This window comes from Elephantulus edwardii, unplaced genomic scaffold (assembly GCF_000299155.1).
Source record: "Elephantulus edwardii isolate Elephantulus edwardi_28Jun2011 unplaced genomic scaffold, EleEdw1.0 scaffold00002, whole genome shotgun sequence".
Lineage (NCBI taxonomy): Eukaryota > Metazoa > Chordata > Mammalia > Macroscelidea > Macroscelididae > Elephantulus > Elephantulus edwardii.
Window position 1 is genome coordinate 45583013 of NW_006399752.1, and position 16995 is coordinate 45600007.

At 44.3% G+C, this 16995-nt stretch overlaps 1 protein-coding gene across 1 annotated transcript in view; it reads right to left on the reverse strand.

Annotated features, from left to right (window-relative positions):
• Positions 1-16995, reverse strand: part of TDP1 (tyrosyl-DNA phosphodiesterase 1) — a 97460-nt gene that overhangs the window by 49415 nt on the left and 31050 nt on the right. Inside the window, exons 11-12 of the mRNA XM_006879126.1 lie at positions 15213-15279; positions 12309-12416 (exon numbers count right to left, since the gene is read on the reverse strand). Coding sequence (XP_006879188.1) covers positions 12309-12416; positions 15213-15279 — 175 coding nt within the window. The remainder of the gene's footprint in view (positions 1-12308; positions 12417-15212; positions 15280-16995) is intronic.

The following is a 16995-nucleotide window of genomic DNA, read 5'->3' on the forward strand; positions in this document are numbered from 1 at the left end:
GTTCAGTCTCATGGCTTTGGGTATGTTACCAGGAGAGACCAGTCCCTGGAGGACATCATGCTTGGTAAAGCAGGTGGTCAGTGAGAAAAGAGAACTCTGAGACGTATTGAGACCGCAGCTAAACGTGGGCTCAAATGTAGGAACAGCTGTGAGGCTGGTACAGGGCGAGGCGGGCTTCGTTCTGCTGAAGGGCTGTTGGGAGTTAGAAGTGATTCAACGTCACCAAAACAAGTTATGCTTCAACATGAACAAAAACCTTTAAATCTGAAAGCAATAAGAAATCATCTTGAGTCATGGTCGAAAAGAAGGTGGATCAATTAAACCTGGGTGATAAATACCACTAAGGCCAGTAGAAGGTCGATTTGTAAGTCGGCTCCCATGGTTAAATCCTCTGGTATACACACTCCGTACAATTCCCTTCCCTGAGAGAAAGCAAGAATGGGAAGGACAGCTTTTCCCTCCTGTAATCAGGTTATCAATCAATTCACTCTTAAGTTAACCAAAAGAGAAATCATCCTGGATGGGCCTGTCCTGATCAAGAGAACCTTTAAGAGAGGGTTTGGGTCTCTTCCTGAGGGAAGGGGCTCGTCTGCCAGCTTTAAGGAAGCAAACAGCCATGACCGGTAATACAAAGGTGGTCATGTGGCAAGACACTGCAGGCGGCACCCAGCCAATAGCCTGCAATAAAGCAGAAGTCTTACTACTAGAGGCCAAAGCAACTGGATTCCATAAGGGCTGGAGAGCCTGGAAGAAGACGCTGAGCTTTAGATCCAGACCACCCTGACTTCAGTCTCGTCAGCTACCTGGACCACACAGAAATGATGAGACAATAAATTTGTGTTGCGTTAAGCTTCTAAAGTGGCAAATCAGACCAGTTGCTGTAGAGTCAATTCTGAATTCTGGGCACCCCGCATGTTTCAGAGAAGAGCTTTGTTCTGTAGTTTCCAACGACTGAGATGTTTTGGAAAGTAGGTTGCCAGACTTTTCTTCCCTGGCACTTATGTGGATTTGAACTGTCAATCTTTTTGTTATTAAGTACTTTACCGTGTGTATCACTCAGGGACACTTTAAGCCACTCAAGTCTGTGGTGATTTCTTTTTATTTTAAGGAAAGTTTACAGAGACTTTGGATTTCCATTCATTCATTGTTGCACTACTTTTCTCCCTGCCCAACCCCTCCTCGATTTGCTCTTCTCGTTGAAAAGTAAAAGAAAAATTCTTTCATTGTTATACAATCCCTCTCCAAGTCCACTCCACTGTGCTCCCTTCATTCTGGACTCCTGTCATGATAATATTACCTAATCATATATCCCTTTTAAACACGTCTGTTCCTCATCTGTTTCAATGCAGTATACATTATTTATCCCCTCTCTCTCTTAGTATCCCCTTAACCCCTATGTCAGTCCTCTTTCATAACAGTGGCATCATGCCATATTTGCCTTTTTGTGACTGAGATATTTTACTGCACATAATATCCTCCAGGGTCACACATTTTGTGTAATATTTCATGAATTCCTTGTTTTTCAATGCCACACAATATTCCATTGTGTGAATTTACCAGAGCTTCTTTATCCATTCATTTGTTGATGGATGGGCACTTGGGTTGTTTACAACTCTTTGCTATTATGAACAAAGCCACAATAAACATGGGTGTGCATGTATCTGCTTGGGTTGCAGTTATGGTTTCTTTAGGGTATATTACCAATAGTGGAATTGCTGAATCAAATGGTATTTCCATTTGCAACTTTTTGAGAAAGCGCCATACTGCCTTCCATAGTGGCTGCACCGTTTTACACTGTCACCAACAGTTTCTCCACAAACTTGGCAGCATTTTTTGCTTGCTGTTCTGTTAAATTTTGCTATTGTTACTGAGTGAGATGATATCTCATAGCTGTTTTGATTTGCATCTCTCTAAGAGCTAGGGATTTTACACATTTCTTCATATGTTTGCTGGCTATCTGAATGTCTTCTTTGGTGAAATGTCTGTTCATATCCTGTGCTCATTTTTCAACTGTGTTATTTACCTTTATCTTGTAGTGCTCGAGTATTTTATAAATTCTAGATACAAGTCCCTTGTAAGACATGTCATTACCAAATATTTTTCCCCAGTCTGTGACTTCCCTTTTTACCCTGCTGGAGAAGCTTTTGGCTGTGCATAGGGATTTGATTCTTAGAAGGTCTCATTCATCTATTTTATCCTCTCCTGGTTGTAGATTTTTCAGTGTGGTGATTTCTTACAACCTCATTCACTGCTATTGAGTTAGAACCAATTCAGAGCAGTAAAAGCTAATACTAAGACCCCAAGGCAAGTGTCTATTAAGAACAAATACTGAGTTATTAGTATTTCAAATATTAACGCAGTCACCCTGTTAAACAGATTTCAGCAGAACTTCCAAACCAAGACAGACTGAAAAAAGTGTAGTGATTTAATCTGAAAACCGGCAATGAGAACAGTATGGATCAGCAGTGGGTACTGTGGGCTCTGTTGATGGAAGATGACCCAACACCTAGGGTAGAAGGCACTCAAAATGCCCAGTGAGTACAACAAACGGCCTGGGCAGCCCAATCAGCATGAAGGTGATGAAGGACATGGTGCCTTTTCTCCACCGCTGTGCACAGGTTACCGTGCACAACGAGAAGCCAATCTGACTGACGTGGCATCAAGCAATGACGTCACTATTTCCTTTGGACTAGAAGCTTCGGCTGTGCTGCCTCGCCTCCCAACTCCACAGCAGGCACACACTACATTCAATGCAAAGAGAAACGCACTGATGGTCATTTACAGAGTTCTGCGTCTTATCAACCAGGGCAGACAACCTAGGGGGTAAGGGGAAAAACACAGGGCAGAGATTTGGCTGATTCCACGAGGCGCACTTAGTGGGAGAAGGCTGGCTTACGTAATACCCTGTGGAGCACGGGACAGTCCAGCGCAGTGAAGAACTTCTTCACCGAAATGCCCTCCTGGGAGACATTTGACTACAAAGCTAAAGTCAACGACATTAAAGTCAGATCTTACAGCATAAAATTCAAGGAACAATCATTTCGAAGAGCGCTCATCCTGAGTCAAATGATAACACTGAATGCTGCAGCCGGGCCTTCTGTTCAAACATGAGAAACAAAGCTGAAGGAAAGCCGAGGACATGAGGGCAACAGGACTCTGCCTCTAGGACAGGCAAAAGGCGACTGACCGTCCAGCAACGTGGCCCTCTCATCTACTCCCTCACCTCCAGCAACACTGACTCCACTCTATCTTTCTTTCTTCTAGGTTAGCATAATTTTTAAAATTAATTTTAATGAACATTTATAGAGATTCTGGATTTCCATTCATTCATTTTTGCACTTTTCTCCCTGCCGCTCCCCACCCCCACCCCCCGCCCCAGTTTGCTCCTCTCTTTGAAAAGTAAAAGAAAAATTCTTTCATTGGTATATAATCCTCCTGCCACCCCCGCCCCACTCCAGGACACTCCACTATGCAATCTTCATTCTGGACTCTTGTCATGACCATAATACCCAATCATATAGTGCTTTTAAACTGTTCTCTCCCTCATCTGTTTCAATGCAGTACACATAATATATCCAATTCTTCTCAGTCTTACCCCAACCTTGATATCAGTCCCGTTCTACAACAGTAGCACTATGCAGTATTTGTCCTTTTGTGACTGAGATACTTCACTCAGCATAATGTCCTCCAGGCTCACGCATTTTGAATAATACTGCATTAGACACTAAGAAATAATTTTTACTTTTATTATTGTGATGACTCCATTGTTTCTTAACCACAACAAGCTCTTGCCTCTGCCCTTTTGCGTCAATGCTCCCCGAGTTACCATCCACATGGCTCCCTCCTCACATCTACCTCTCAGATCTCCACTCAGACGGACCTGTATCCGCAAGGCACTCCCAACCATCCTGCGCAAGGAAGTGTCTCCCTTCCTGAACTGAGTGCCCGCCTCAGGGTGTGGGCTGGAGCCTAACTGATCCTACCAACCGTCCTGCACAATGAGGAGTCTTCCTCCCTGACCTGAACGCCTGCCTCAGGGTGTGGATTCTGGAGCTAACTGATCCCACCAACCATCGTGATCCCACCAACCATCCTGTGTAATGGGGGTCTCCCTCCCTGACCTGAGCGCCTGCCTCTGAGTGTGGATTCTGGAGCTAACTAATCCCACCAACCATTGGGATCCCACTAATCATCCTGTGTAATGACGGGTCTCCCTCCCTGACCTGAACGCCCTCTCAGGGTGTGGATTCTGGAGTCTAACTCATTGGGCTAGTAGACATGATATTTGATCTCTGTTCCAGTCTCCTCATCTGCACAAAGGGGTTAATGGCCACCCCCACAGGGAAGTGGTGGGTACACTGTGCACAAACACTTATAAAATTCTTTTAACAGTACCTGCAATTGCTTTTAAGCACTCTGTGTTTGCTGTTAACATTTACTCATAAAAGCCAGCTTTGAAAGGGAAGCTGTTGCTTAACTCATTTCATTAGGCGGCGAACTTAATCATACTAACTCATTCGGGGGACAAGCTGCCGTAAGCTGACATGAGGCTGCTGCTAGTCAAGTCATCCCACTTTATTTTGAACCGTCTGTGTGCTGTTTTTCTGGAGTATTAGTTCAGATACTACAGAGGATGTAAGCAGATGGTATACACCACATCATCTTCCTAAAATCCGAAATACAGAAAACAGAGCTGGCCCCAAGGGTTTTAAGCAAAGTGATAATGCATCAAAAATTACTCTAATTTTGTTTTTCTCTGAAAACAAACAAACAGCTACAAACTCAATCAGATGCCGCCCAGTCAATTCTGAGTCACCGTGACACGGTTCCAGGGCAGAACTATGCTGAGCAGCGTTTCAAAGGCTGCCAGTCACCAGCCCTTTCTTCCGAGGCACCTCCGGGGAGGCAAAGCACCAACCTTTCAGTTAGCAGCCAAGTGTCTATCTGATTGCTGCTCTCTGACACACACAGACAAATTGCTTTCTTAGTTTCTATCTGCTTTCCTCCAGGATGTGCTGTTGTTGGGTGCCATCGAGTTTAATTGTGACTCTAGGAACAACCCATTAGAACCCTGTCCTGTTCTGCGCCATCCTCACAGTCTCCAACGTGCTCAAGCCCGCTGTTCCAGACACCATGTCACTCCCTCTCACGGACGGTCATCCCGCGTAGAAACCTAACAACCTGGGACCACATTTTATTACTGCATCCCTTGTTGTCTGGTGCCACTGAGTTGGAGCTGACCCTCCAGCAGCTTTTCAGAGACTGTAAATCTCGCAGGAAGGGACTATCTATGCTCCTCTGAGCAGCTACTGGATTCAAACCCCTGCCCTTGGGCTAGCAATGCAGCTCCTGACCCACTAGGGCCACTGCTGTTACCGCATGGGCAGTCGAGTTGGAATCCTACATCAGATTTTTCAAAGTTGCAAATCGCACAAGAGGAGATTGCCCATCTTTCTCCTGGGAAGCAGTTAGTGGATTCGAACTGTCTTCCTTTGGGTTGGCAGCACAACCCCTTATCCACAAGGCCACTAGAGCTCTCCACGGAATCCCTAGCACCTGGAGAGATACCTGGCACATAGCATAAGAATATACTGAATGAACAGTGAAATACCCAAATGAGAACGTGTAACATTTCTCTTGTTGTTGTTGTTGTTTGCCGTCGAGTCGCCTGCGACTCATAGCGACCCTATGTACAACAGCCCTAAACTCCGCTCTGTCCTGTGCCAATCGCACTGTCTCTGACACTCCCATAGGGACAATTATTTCCCAGAGGATAGCAGCCCTGGATGTCACCTGAAGGAGGTGCCACTGAGAAGTTTCCATTAATCACGGCAGTTCCCCCACGCCACTTAAGATGAACACTTTCATATGTGAGAGCCTCCATGGGTCAAGGCGGACTGTGCCATCTTCTCCGCAGAATGTAGACAGAAATGAAAAACGCACAGTGACTCAGAACATGTCATCGATCATAGCCGGAAACGTGGAAGAGGTTACAGCTGTCATCTTTCCATGCCGCCTGACTTACTGTGCTAAGATTAACAAGCTTGGCTTAAAGTGTCCAGTGGCTACTGGCTGCCAGGCCTTTCTTTCATGATGCTTCTGTCATCTTTTGGTTAGTAGAGTTTTACAGTTTATCTCTGAGGGGACAGTCTGCTAAAATTATCCGAAAAGCAAGTGTCAAATATTTGGGACAATGTCCAAAGTTAGCATAGATACATGCCATAGAGACGCCTCTGTCAGTTGCTTCTCCCCACCCCTGCCTTCAAGGAGGGAGCTTGACTAAAACTGTTACTTGGAAGAGGAATACCTGGCAAGGGTGAAGACTGCTTTCCTCCAGGAGGTAATTCCTGTGTGTTCCTCAATACAGACACTGACCTGCTACATTTTATAATGGAAAGATCACAAAAAGCTTATGGTTTTAATATTGTTCCTATGTATGGACTGCTAGGAAAACAAACAGATTTGTCCTGGAAAGGGTTAAACTGGGTGGCTCCTTGGAGGCAAGGATTCTGAGGCTCCGTCTAACATACTTTGGACATGTTGTGAGGAGAGACCGGTCCTTGGAGAGGGACATCATGCTTGGGAGGGTGGAGGGACGGCGCAGGAGGGGAAGGCCCTCTATGAGGTGGATTGATTCAGTGACTGATTCAGTGACTGGGATAATTGGGATGGGAGTGTCAGAGACAGTGCGACTGGCACAGGACAGAGCAGAGCTTAGGGCTGTTGTACATAGGGTCGCTATGAATCGCAAGCGACTCGACGGCACATAACAACAACATGTATTACTCCAAACTTCTGTGTACAGCATCACTAACAAACACTTCCACTTGAGTTCCCACCACTAGAAGTTCTCTATCTGCAATGAAATGATGCAAGTTTGCATACAGGAAAGTTAAGAGGCTTGAAGGCTTTACTGCAGAAGATCAAAGACTACAGCCTCCAAAATGGTTCACATGTCAACATCAAGCAAACAAAAATTCTCTTTACTGGAACAACAGGCAATCCCATGGTAGAGGGAGAAAAGACTGAAGTTGTCAAGGGCTTCATTTTACTTGGATCCAGTCGATCCATGCATGGTAACAGCAGTCAAGAAATAAAAAGACTTTGAGGAAAGTCAAACAGTCAAGAAATGAAAAAGCCTTGGGGAAATCTGCTGTCAAGGATCTTTTTAAAGTACTAAGGAGCAATGCTGTCAGTATAAACACTAAGGAACACCTGATTCAAGTCATGGTGGTTTTCATGGCTTCCTATGCATTTGAAAGTTAGACAATGCATAATATAACAAAATAATTGAAGCCTTTGAATTGTGCTGTTGGAGAGAGTACTGAATATCCCATGCAGTACCAAAAGAACAACTAAGTGATTAGGAATGATCTTGTCATTGTCTTATAGAAAGTGCCATGAGCGTGGCTCCATAGAGGCAAGGATGGTGAAGCTTTGTCTAACATACTTTGGATATGTTCTCAGGCAGGGCCAGTCTTTGGAAAAAGATATTATTCTGGGAAAGGCTGAGAGTCAGAGAAAGAGATGAAGACCTTCAACAAGACGGACTGACAAAGTGAATGTGGATACTGTGAGCAATGGCGCCTAAAGCAGCAGCGAACACTGACTCCTAGGCTGATGTCAGAAACCTCAGGAGTCCTCCGTGAAGCACCTCTGGTAATAAATACATCAATCTAGGCAACTCTTTTACGACACTGCTGACATCCTGGCTCTCATGTTTCCTTCAATACACCAGGAACTCTACGGGGGTCTGGGGCTGCTGCACTAAACACACACAGAATCTTAGTTCAGACACATTCAGACCACTAACTGATTTCCAGGAAAGGGAAAATGATCTGGTTTTGTTTCTAAGAGATTCTTTCGTACGGACATTTGTTCATGAATAGAGTTCCTTCTTAAAGAATTCTACTCTAGTAGTTGAGAACTTTCTTTTAGAATGTTGTTGTTGTGTGCCGTCAAATTGGAACCAATCCATAGCTGGCTCTCTGATGGGTTTTCCTAGGCAGTTAATTGCAGAAGAGGAGACTGATTGCCCTTCCTTCTCCTGTGGAACAGCTGGTGGATTTGAACTATGTGCCTTCGGGATTCCAGCATAGCTTCTCAGCTACCAGAGCTCACTTGAATAATACTCCAATATTTGAATGAGTTGCTCCTGACCTCAGCTGTTCGAGTCATGAGGATATCTAATGGTCTGAAGTCTGACCAGGGCAGAGCAACAATGATTCTTGTCACAGCTCAGCTTTTCAAGGGGCACAACCCTCTCCTGGGCCATAAAAACAATCAAACAGATTGCTAATGGATATGGTTTGGTTTTTTTTTTGTAAGGCAGCATAATGCACAATTCTATGAAGGTACTAAAACCACTAAATCATATGCTGTTAAGTGGGAGAACTAGATGGTGTGTGAACCATATTATAATAAATATGTAAAAAAACCCCAAACCCACAACAGAATACCTACGGGATCAGTAGCTCCAGTTCCAATTGTCTGAAGAAGAAATAATTAAGGGACAGATCATAATGTTACCGCTTTTATTTTACTATTTAATTTTTAACTCTGTTCATTCCTAGATGCTAGTTTACAGAATTCCTATTATTAAAGCATTAAGTAACATAAGTAAATATCAACTTTATAAAAATCTTCTAAATATTTAGATTTTTAATATAAATCAAGCCCTGCAGAGGGATTAACTGCAGCCTTCCTTTAAATAAGGGTCATGTAACAGTCCCCACCGCCAGGCATCCACACTCGCACAAAACCAGTGAGCAACACTTCACGAATCACCTTTCAGGAAACCAGTTCACTATTCAGAGGGCGTGTCACAAATACCATTAAAAAATGCTTCGCATTAGCAGTTGGGAATTTCCTCAAAAGCTGAACAAAGAAATCCCAATGACCCATCTATTCTGCTGTTAGGAATACATCTTAAGGAAATCAGAACTGAACCACGAATGGAGATATATACATCTATGTTCATGGCTGTGGTGTTGGAGAAGAGTATTGAATGTACCATGGACTGCCAAGAAAACAAACAGATTCAGCCTGGAGAGGGTTAAACCAGGCTGCTCCTTGGAGGCAAGGATTCTGGGGCTTTGTCTGACATACTGTGGACATGTTGTAAGGAGGGACAGGTCCTTGGAGAGGGACATCATGCTTGGGAGGGCGGAGGGACAGCGCAGGAGGGAAAGACCCTCTATGAGATGGATTGATTCAGTGACTGGGATAATCGGGATGGGTGTGTCAGAGGCAGTGCGATTGGCACAGGATAGAGCAGGGTTTGGTGCTGTTGTGCACAGGGTCGCTTTGAGTCTCAAGCGACTCAACGGCACATAACAACAAACAACAGCATGTTCATGGCAGCATTATTCACAATAGTAAGCAAATGGAAACAGTCCAAATGCCCATCAACAAAGGGATGGATCGAGAAACCATGGTACCTTCACACAGCAGAATATTATGCACCACCAAAGAACAATGAATTTGTAAAATACTACAAAACACAGAACACCCTAGAGAACATCAAGCTGAGAGAACTAAATAGGAGGAGGTATATTAAGGGGGAGGGGAGATTATCACAGGGATAGCAGAGTTTGGTGGGCAGCGGGGAGAGGAAAATTTAGTGGTGACTCAGGGAACAGGTGATAATGAACATGGAAAGTGGTAGTTAATTATCTGAAGTACAATGTGTATGCCCAAGCGTCGAGGACTCTCCTTCATAGGGTTGCTATGTGTCATGTGCAACTCAACGGCCTTAACAACAACAACAACAACAACAACAGTGTGTGTGAGGGATGGTGAGGAGCACAACACGCATGATGTGGTTTTATGTGCCATCGTCTTGAAACGCCTGCAACTCATAGCAACTCTACGTACAATAATTCTGAATCCTGTCCTATCTTGAACCAATTTCACTGTCTTCAAGACACCTACCCCCACTATCCCAGTTACTGAGTCAATCCATCTCATACGAAGGTTCTTCCTCTGTTGTGCTGTCTCTCCACCCACCCAAATGTGATGTCCTGCTCCAAAGATTAGTCCCTCCTGGCAACATGCCCAAAGTATGTGAGATAGCTTCAAAATCCTTGTCTCTAACGAGCAGCTCAGTTTCACTCGCTCCAGGACAGAATTGTTTGTTCTCTTGGCAGTCCATGGTACATTCAATACTGATGATCTATAGCACTACAACTCAAAGGTATCAATTTTTCTATCATCCTTAGTCATTGGACAATACCTCAACAGAGAACTGCCAGATGTGCAAGTTGGGTTTTAGAAGAGGCCATAGCACTAAGGACATTACAGACAATGTTCAATGGATCTTAGCTGATAGCTGAGAGTACCAGAGGAATATTATCTGTTTCACTGACTATACAAAGGCACTTGACTATGTGGATCACAACAAACTGTAGCTAACTTTGAGAAGAATCAAACAAGGTGAACCTATTAATGTGTAATTATGCTTACACAAACCCTTTATCTGGTCGAAGAAGCATCTGTCAGAACACAGCAAGGAAACAACGGAATGGTTCAAAATTAGGAAAGGTTTACAATGGGGATGTGTCCTATCTCCGTATCTTTTCAATAGATATGTGGAAGAGGTAATTTGAGAGGCTGGGCTCTATGAGGTGGATGGAATGTGGCATCAGAAGTGGAGGAAGACTTATTAACAATCTGCGTTATGCAGATGACACAACCTTGCTTATTGAAACTGAGGAGAAGCTGAGGCATTTGCTGCAGAGGGTTAAAGACTGCAGTTTCCAAAATGGATTGAAGCTCAACATCAAGAAAACAAAGATCCTCCCCACTGGGCCAACTGGCAGCACCATAATAGACAGTGAAGAGACTGAGATTGTTAGCAGCTTCAGCTTGTTTGATTCCACAATCAACATTCTTTGGATCGCAATCAGGAAATCAAAAGATGAACTGCACTGGGAAAATCTGCTGTCAAGGACCTCTCCAGAGTACTGAAGAGTAACGATGTCATTTGAGAGATTAAGGTGTGACTGATCCAAGCCATGGTCTTCACAATTGCTTGTTATGCATCAGAGAGCTGGACAATGACTAGTACTTGATTATTGTTGTTGCTGTTGACTACCGTTGAGTAGAGCATGACTCATGGTGGCCCTATGAACAAAATTCCTGAAGCCTTTCTATAGCTATCATCATTTCTCAAAGTTCATAGAGTTTCCAGAAGCATGTTGTTTAGGAAGTGGATGCCACTCCTGCTTCCAAGTACTTGATAAGTATACTGAAAAAGGGAAGACCTGGAGATAACCTTTTTAAAAGTAGAATTTGGTAGAGGGTCCTGGGACATAACCTAAGGAAAAGATTAACTCCCATCTAGTACTCTTGAGATTTGCATCTGAATGGATTTTAGACTTTTGATTAGAGATTCCCATTTGAAAGAAAGGCAAAGAAGAGAGAGAAAGAAAAAACAAGCCTGACTTTCTAAAACTGGAACAAGCTGGCTTTTGAGGCAGAGTCAAGTTGGTGTCCATCAGAGCCCCTTTGTAGAGCTTGGAGTTAAAGGGGAAGTATGCTAACTTGTAGTGATCACCTGGATCCAGGAGGCAGATAACAATGGAGGGACAGGCTGAGCTTGAACGTGTTCCTTCAGCGCTGCCCACTTACATGCACAGATGTACGGACAGGTGAAAAGACGTCTGCTGGCTTGAGGAATAGGGAGTCATGAGAACCCCTAGCTTATTGACTTGGTCGTGTATGGGGGGTGAGGGCTGAGTGAAGGGACCACCCGGTCTGGAATGCAGGGAGAAGGGTGGACCCCTGAGCTGGCAGCTGATGCCCATTTGGATCTAGCCACAGATGGGGGCACGGGTTGACCAGAACCCAAGCAGACGAAGATGATCCATCCTGTGAGCTGGTGTAATTGCTGCTACCTGATGGTTTGCTCGGGACTGGACTTTGCTTGAGCATCTGCAGATGCTCAGAGTTCCCAAACTGAAGAGAAAATTCCTCAGCAAAAGGGGTCTGCTTGTTCCCCCAGAGTTCTGCAGGAATGGGCAAATCAGAAATCGGCTATCTACAATGGGCAAGTTAAGGCGTGAGGCATGAATAGCTGGCTTACATGCTTTCACGAATATACTTATTAGTAAATGATTGTAAAGTGGGGGGAAAAATCCTCACAATCTACATAAGTAAAATATAATGTAAATGAAAGATTATATAAATCATAATGTATATGCGTGAAACACAATGTACATGCATGATTGTATGCAATCCAGTAAATATATGTAATAAAATACGTAAAGAAAACAAAGCCTCCCATGAGGAGGGGAAAGAGTGCTTACCTTGTGACGAGGAACCAAGCGACCCTGTTGAAGTCTGGAGAGGGCCGCAGGTACGTCTTGATGTGTGGCATGGCGTTGCTGCGTCCAGACGTCTCGGCTGACCATTTGCTAGTGATGGAAGAAACACAACCCATTAATGAGAAAACAGGATGGAAAAAATAATGTGTCAAAGGCAAAATTGTGTAATTTAAACATGACAATGTCTGGAGCATTGTACCCAGCTCTGTTCAGATCATCAAGAAAAAAAAACCCCGTATGCTCTGGTGGCCTAGTAGGTAAGGAGTTGCATTACCAGCTCAAAGAGAGGTGGTTCGAATCCATCAGCTGTTTCACAGGAGAATGATGGGCAATCTCTTCCTGTGCGAGTGACAGCCTCTGAAAAGCAGCAGCAGTAAGTCATGAGAGCAATGAGCCGTTTTTGTTTGCTTTTAGGACGTGTCACTCTTCGGAAAGGGAAAATCGCCCTCCACTGAGCAACAATAACCTTCTGATATATAATCCTTCCTGTCCTTTTTTGACATCAACACACATGTGCCCTCATGTACGTGATTTCTGCTGTGCAAACCGCCTATGTACAAATCTTGTCTTCAGCTGGACTGAGCCTCTTGAAGGCAGGAACCACACAGGTCCTGCTTTGTGGAAGTTCAGGAAAAGCTTGCTGGACGAGACAAGCCTCTAAAGGGGTAAAATGAAATTAAAAACCCAAATGTGAACACTGGATGTATGGTTGTAACTCAGAGACACCTCAGTCCAACACTGAGTGCTGCACGCCTGAGTTCGAATTCTATATGGCAACGGACCCAAAGAGCAATTATCTCTGTCATGAGGTAGTGATTCTAACATAATGAACACTGGATGATGGTCCTTCGAAATAACAGACTGCTTTTTAGAATGAAATCAGGAGGTTTCATTTTGGGAGAACCTTATAATACTGCAAACCAAGAAACCAAAGCCATTGTCATCAAGCCAATTCTGATTTGTGGCAAACCCACATGCAACAGCAGAATGGCTGAGAAGGGTTCTTTTGCCTGCAATCTTTATGGCAGCTGATTGCCAGGACTTTCTTCTGTGGCACCATGGAGTGAGTTCAAGCCACCAGCCGTTTAGTAGCTAAGTGTAAACAACAGGAAGGAGTTTAATATCAAGAAATATCCTCTGTAAGGCACAAACTTCTGTGACGGCATTAAAGTCTCTGTACGATACACTGAAGTAAGGGGTTCAAAGCGACTGCAAATAAACTTGTCCTCATTTCCAACGAGACACAGGATTTCAACAACCTGAACTCCCCGGCGGTCAAGCTATCCACAGCACTGTTGTTGTTTGTTGTGTACCACAGAGCCGGAAGTGATCCGTAGTGACTCGCCAGCAGGTTTTCATAGGCAGTAATTGCATGCGAGGGGCCTGCCCATCCTTCTCCCCTGGAGCAGCTGGTGTCAACATGACAGACGTATAAGGACCCATTTTCCCAGAGACACCGTGGGGAGGGACCGCGGCTCCTAAAGGCCCCCGTGAATCTGCAGAGATTCAGTCCAGCCGAGGATCCTGTCTCGTGCTTTCTGGAAGAGTGTGAAGGTGCAGTACCTTCTTACAAAAGCACACAGACCCGACACGCTGACTTTCCTATTAGGGGAATGTTATCTGTAAGCTTGCTGGTCTTTGTGCGAATATACCACAGCTTCTCTATTCATTCATTTGTTGATGGGCACTTAGGTTGTTTCCAACTCTTTGCTACTGTGAACAAAGCCACAATAAACATGGGTGTGCATATATCTGCTTGGATGTCGGTTATGGTCTCTTTAGGGTATATTCCCAGTAGTGGAATTGCTGGGTCAAATGGTATCTCTATTTGCAACTTTTTGAGAAAGCGCCATACTGCCTTCCACAGTGGTAATACCGTTTTACACTCTCACCAACAGTAAATAAGGATTCCAGTTTCTCCACAACCTTGCCAGCATTTACTGCTTGCTGTTCTGTTAAATTTTGCTATTCTTACTGGGGGGAGATGATATCTCATACTTGTTTTGCTTTGCATCTCTCTTAGAGCTCGGGATTTTGAACATTTCGTCATGTACTTGTTGGCCATCTGAATGTCTTCTTTGGTGAAGTGTCTGTTCATATCCTGTGCCCATTTTTCAGTTGGATTATTTACCTTTATCTTGTTGTGGTGCTCAAGTACTTTATAAATTCTAGATAGAAGTCCCTTATCTGACATGTCATTACCAAATACTTTTTCCTAGTCCGTGGCTTCCCTTTTTACCCTGTTGGAAGGCCTGCTGATCCCTGATGGGGTGGCAGCAGCCCTGGGAAAGCAACACATGAGTGGCTGGCATTGGATTCCCCAGAACTGACGTGCTGCCTGATACTATAGACAATTACCTATTGAGACACGACACCATGGAGCCAGGAACGGCCTAGGATGAGCAGGACCTGGAACTGCTGTGGCCAGAGGAGGATAGGTGCTATTCCTTCATCTGTCCACTCAGCAGCCGTTTACTGAATCCCTACAGCACTCAAACACCACCACGTCCTCCCAGGAAAATGTGGTGTGGACCCTGCCCCCAGTGAGCCTCAGTGAGCAGTCTGAAGGATTCGACTTCGTAGTTTGAGAACATGAACTAGAATGCTGCTTATATAAATTCTAAACTACCCAGCAAAGTTTCTCTCTCTCTCTCTCTCTCTTTGGCATGCCAATATTTACATAGAAACCACAGAGATAAACTGTACTCTTTGACATTAAAAACCTATTGAGGGGAGAAAAAAAAAATCTCCAAACTTTGTTTCAAATTATTCCACACCACGAACATATGTAAGTGGGGGGGGGGGGGATGGCATAAGGTCTTGCTTGATACAAAGCATGTCTTTATCCCTGAAGTAGCAACAGCAGCACTAAAACCGATTACTTACTGGAAGTAGGAATGCAGCCATGTTTGCTTTTCAGCCGTCTGGATGCCATAGGGAAGGGAGCCCCCAGCTTTTCAGAGAAGAAACACAGGGTACGTCAGTAAAGATCATGAAATGTCATTTAACGATCCCTCCATTAAGAATATCTACAGTGAACAGTGTCAGTGTCTAAAACAACTACAACTGCTTTGCTCACAGGTCTCCTAGCATGTTTCTTTGAAGGAAAAAAGTCTGCATTTGCATTTGGCATGGTCTCCCAGTGCGTTTCCTCTCTTCAGAGAGAGGCATGAAATCGTAAATGTTTATTATCTGCAAGTTAACAGTGTAATTAAAGAACTCTGTGATGGTAATTTAGTCTATGCATGACAGCACAGATTTGAAGTGTTGGGGGAAGGCCCCCAAAAGAAGCCAGGCCCATTCTGCTGCCCCTGAGAATGACAGGCACTGAGCCCCAGTCTGTAAGATAAGGCCTGCAGGGCGGCCGTGCTTCTGCACAGGACCCCGGCATGTGGAGGGCAGGCTGGGATGTGAGTGCCAACCCCCTGCCTCTTTGAACTTCTACACTTCCACACAGACTCTGCGTTACCTACACAAAGTCTTACAAACCGGACAGGATAATGACAACAACAAACTAAATTGTTCAGTAAACAGTTGGGTTTTTACAAGAATATCTAAAAACCTACGCCTGCAGAGAGAACTGAGATGCTGTTCCAAGCAGAAACACAATTAAAAAGCCAATCGACGCTGATCTTTCAAAGGAGGTAAATGCCACTGTCGATTCCTCAGCGACCTGCGAAACGGCTGGAACTTCTCCAAGATAACCTGAATCCAAAGAGCATTTTAATTGTCTCTGGCATATTGAAAACGGCTTGTTTGCCCGCTCTCCTATTGCAAATAACTAAAAACATACTCAGAGTTCCAGGAGCAGTTATAAAAGAGCTTTGTTGAAAATACCATGCTTTTTTTTTTTTAAAAAAAGAATTTTTCAAAAAGGGAAAATGCCATGTTCTTCCTCATTAAAAGTGTGCTTTGTATTTAGATAGCCAATTAGAGGTACAGTAAAAAAGACAAAACCAGCTTCATGCCCCTGATGCTCAGGGAAGTAATTTTAGCTTTGTCACTCAAAGGCAAGACATGGGTTAAAGCAGAAACACTGCAAACTCTGCTGAGAATCTCCCGGCAGGAAGGAGAGTGGTGCGATTAACAATAAATTAACAAGATTCACTTGGGTCAGGCCACTGTACTTTACCCATCAGCTCAAGACAATCAGACCCACCTTTAACCAGGCGCAAGCATGCGCTATTTGGATTTCGAGTTACATCCCTTGACTGCATTAACCCTGCACCACTGATTTCCAAACAGAAGTGTAACGCACGGGTGCTGGCCTAAAGGAGATGGTGGGCAGGGCCGGAAGACGGCTACGAAATAATCCCAGGCATTTACAGACGAAACAATTGAAGGAACAATGCTCAGCTCAGTTATAACAAAAGGTTCACTTCAATATTAGGCATTGAGTTGCAGACCTTAAATACATCTGTATCCCAATCGGATTCAATACTCAAACATGGATTCAAACATGGGTGAGTCACATTTAACAGCTTAGACAGAGGTGGTATACTTAGTGGGCCGGGGGGCACCGGGAGGATGAGGGGAAGATGAGGGAGGGTCAGAGACAGGTCTTGTGCTTCTGCTTGGAAAGGCAGAAGCCCTTGGTTTTATCTGGAGGCCCATGCTGGATGACCAAGCTGCTGGTAAGAGAGCTGAGAACGGTCTCATAGGTAAAGAA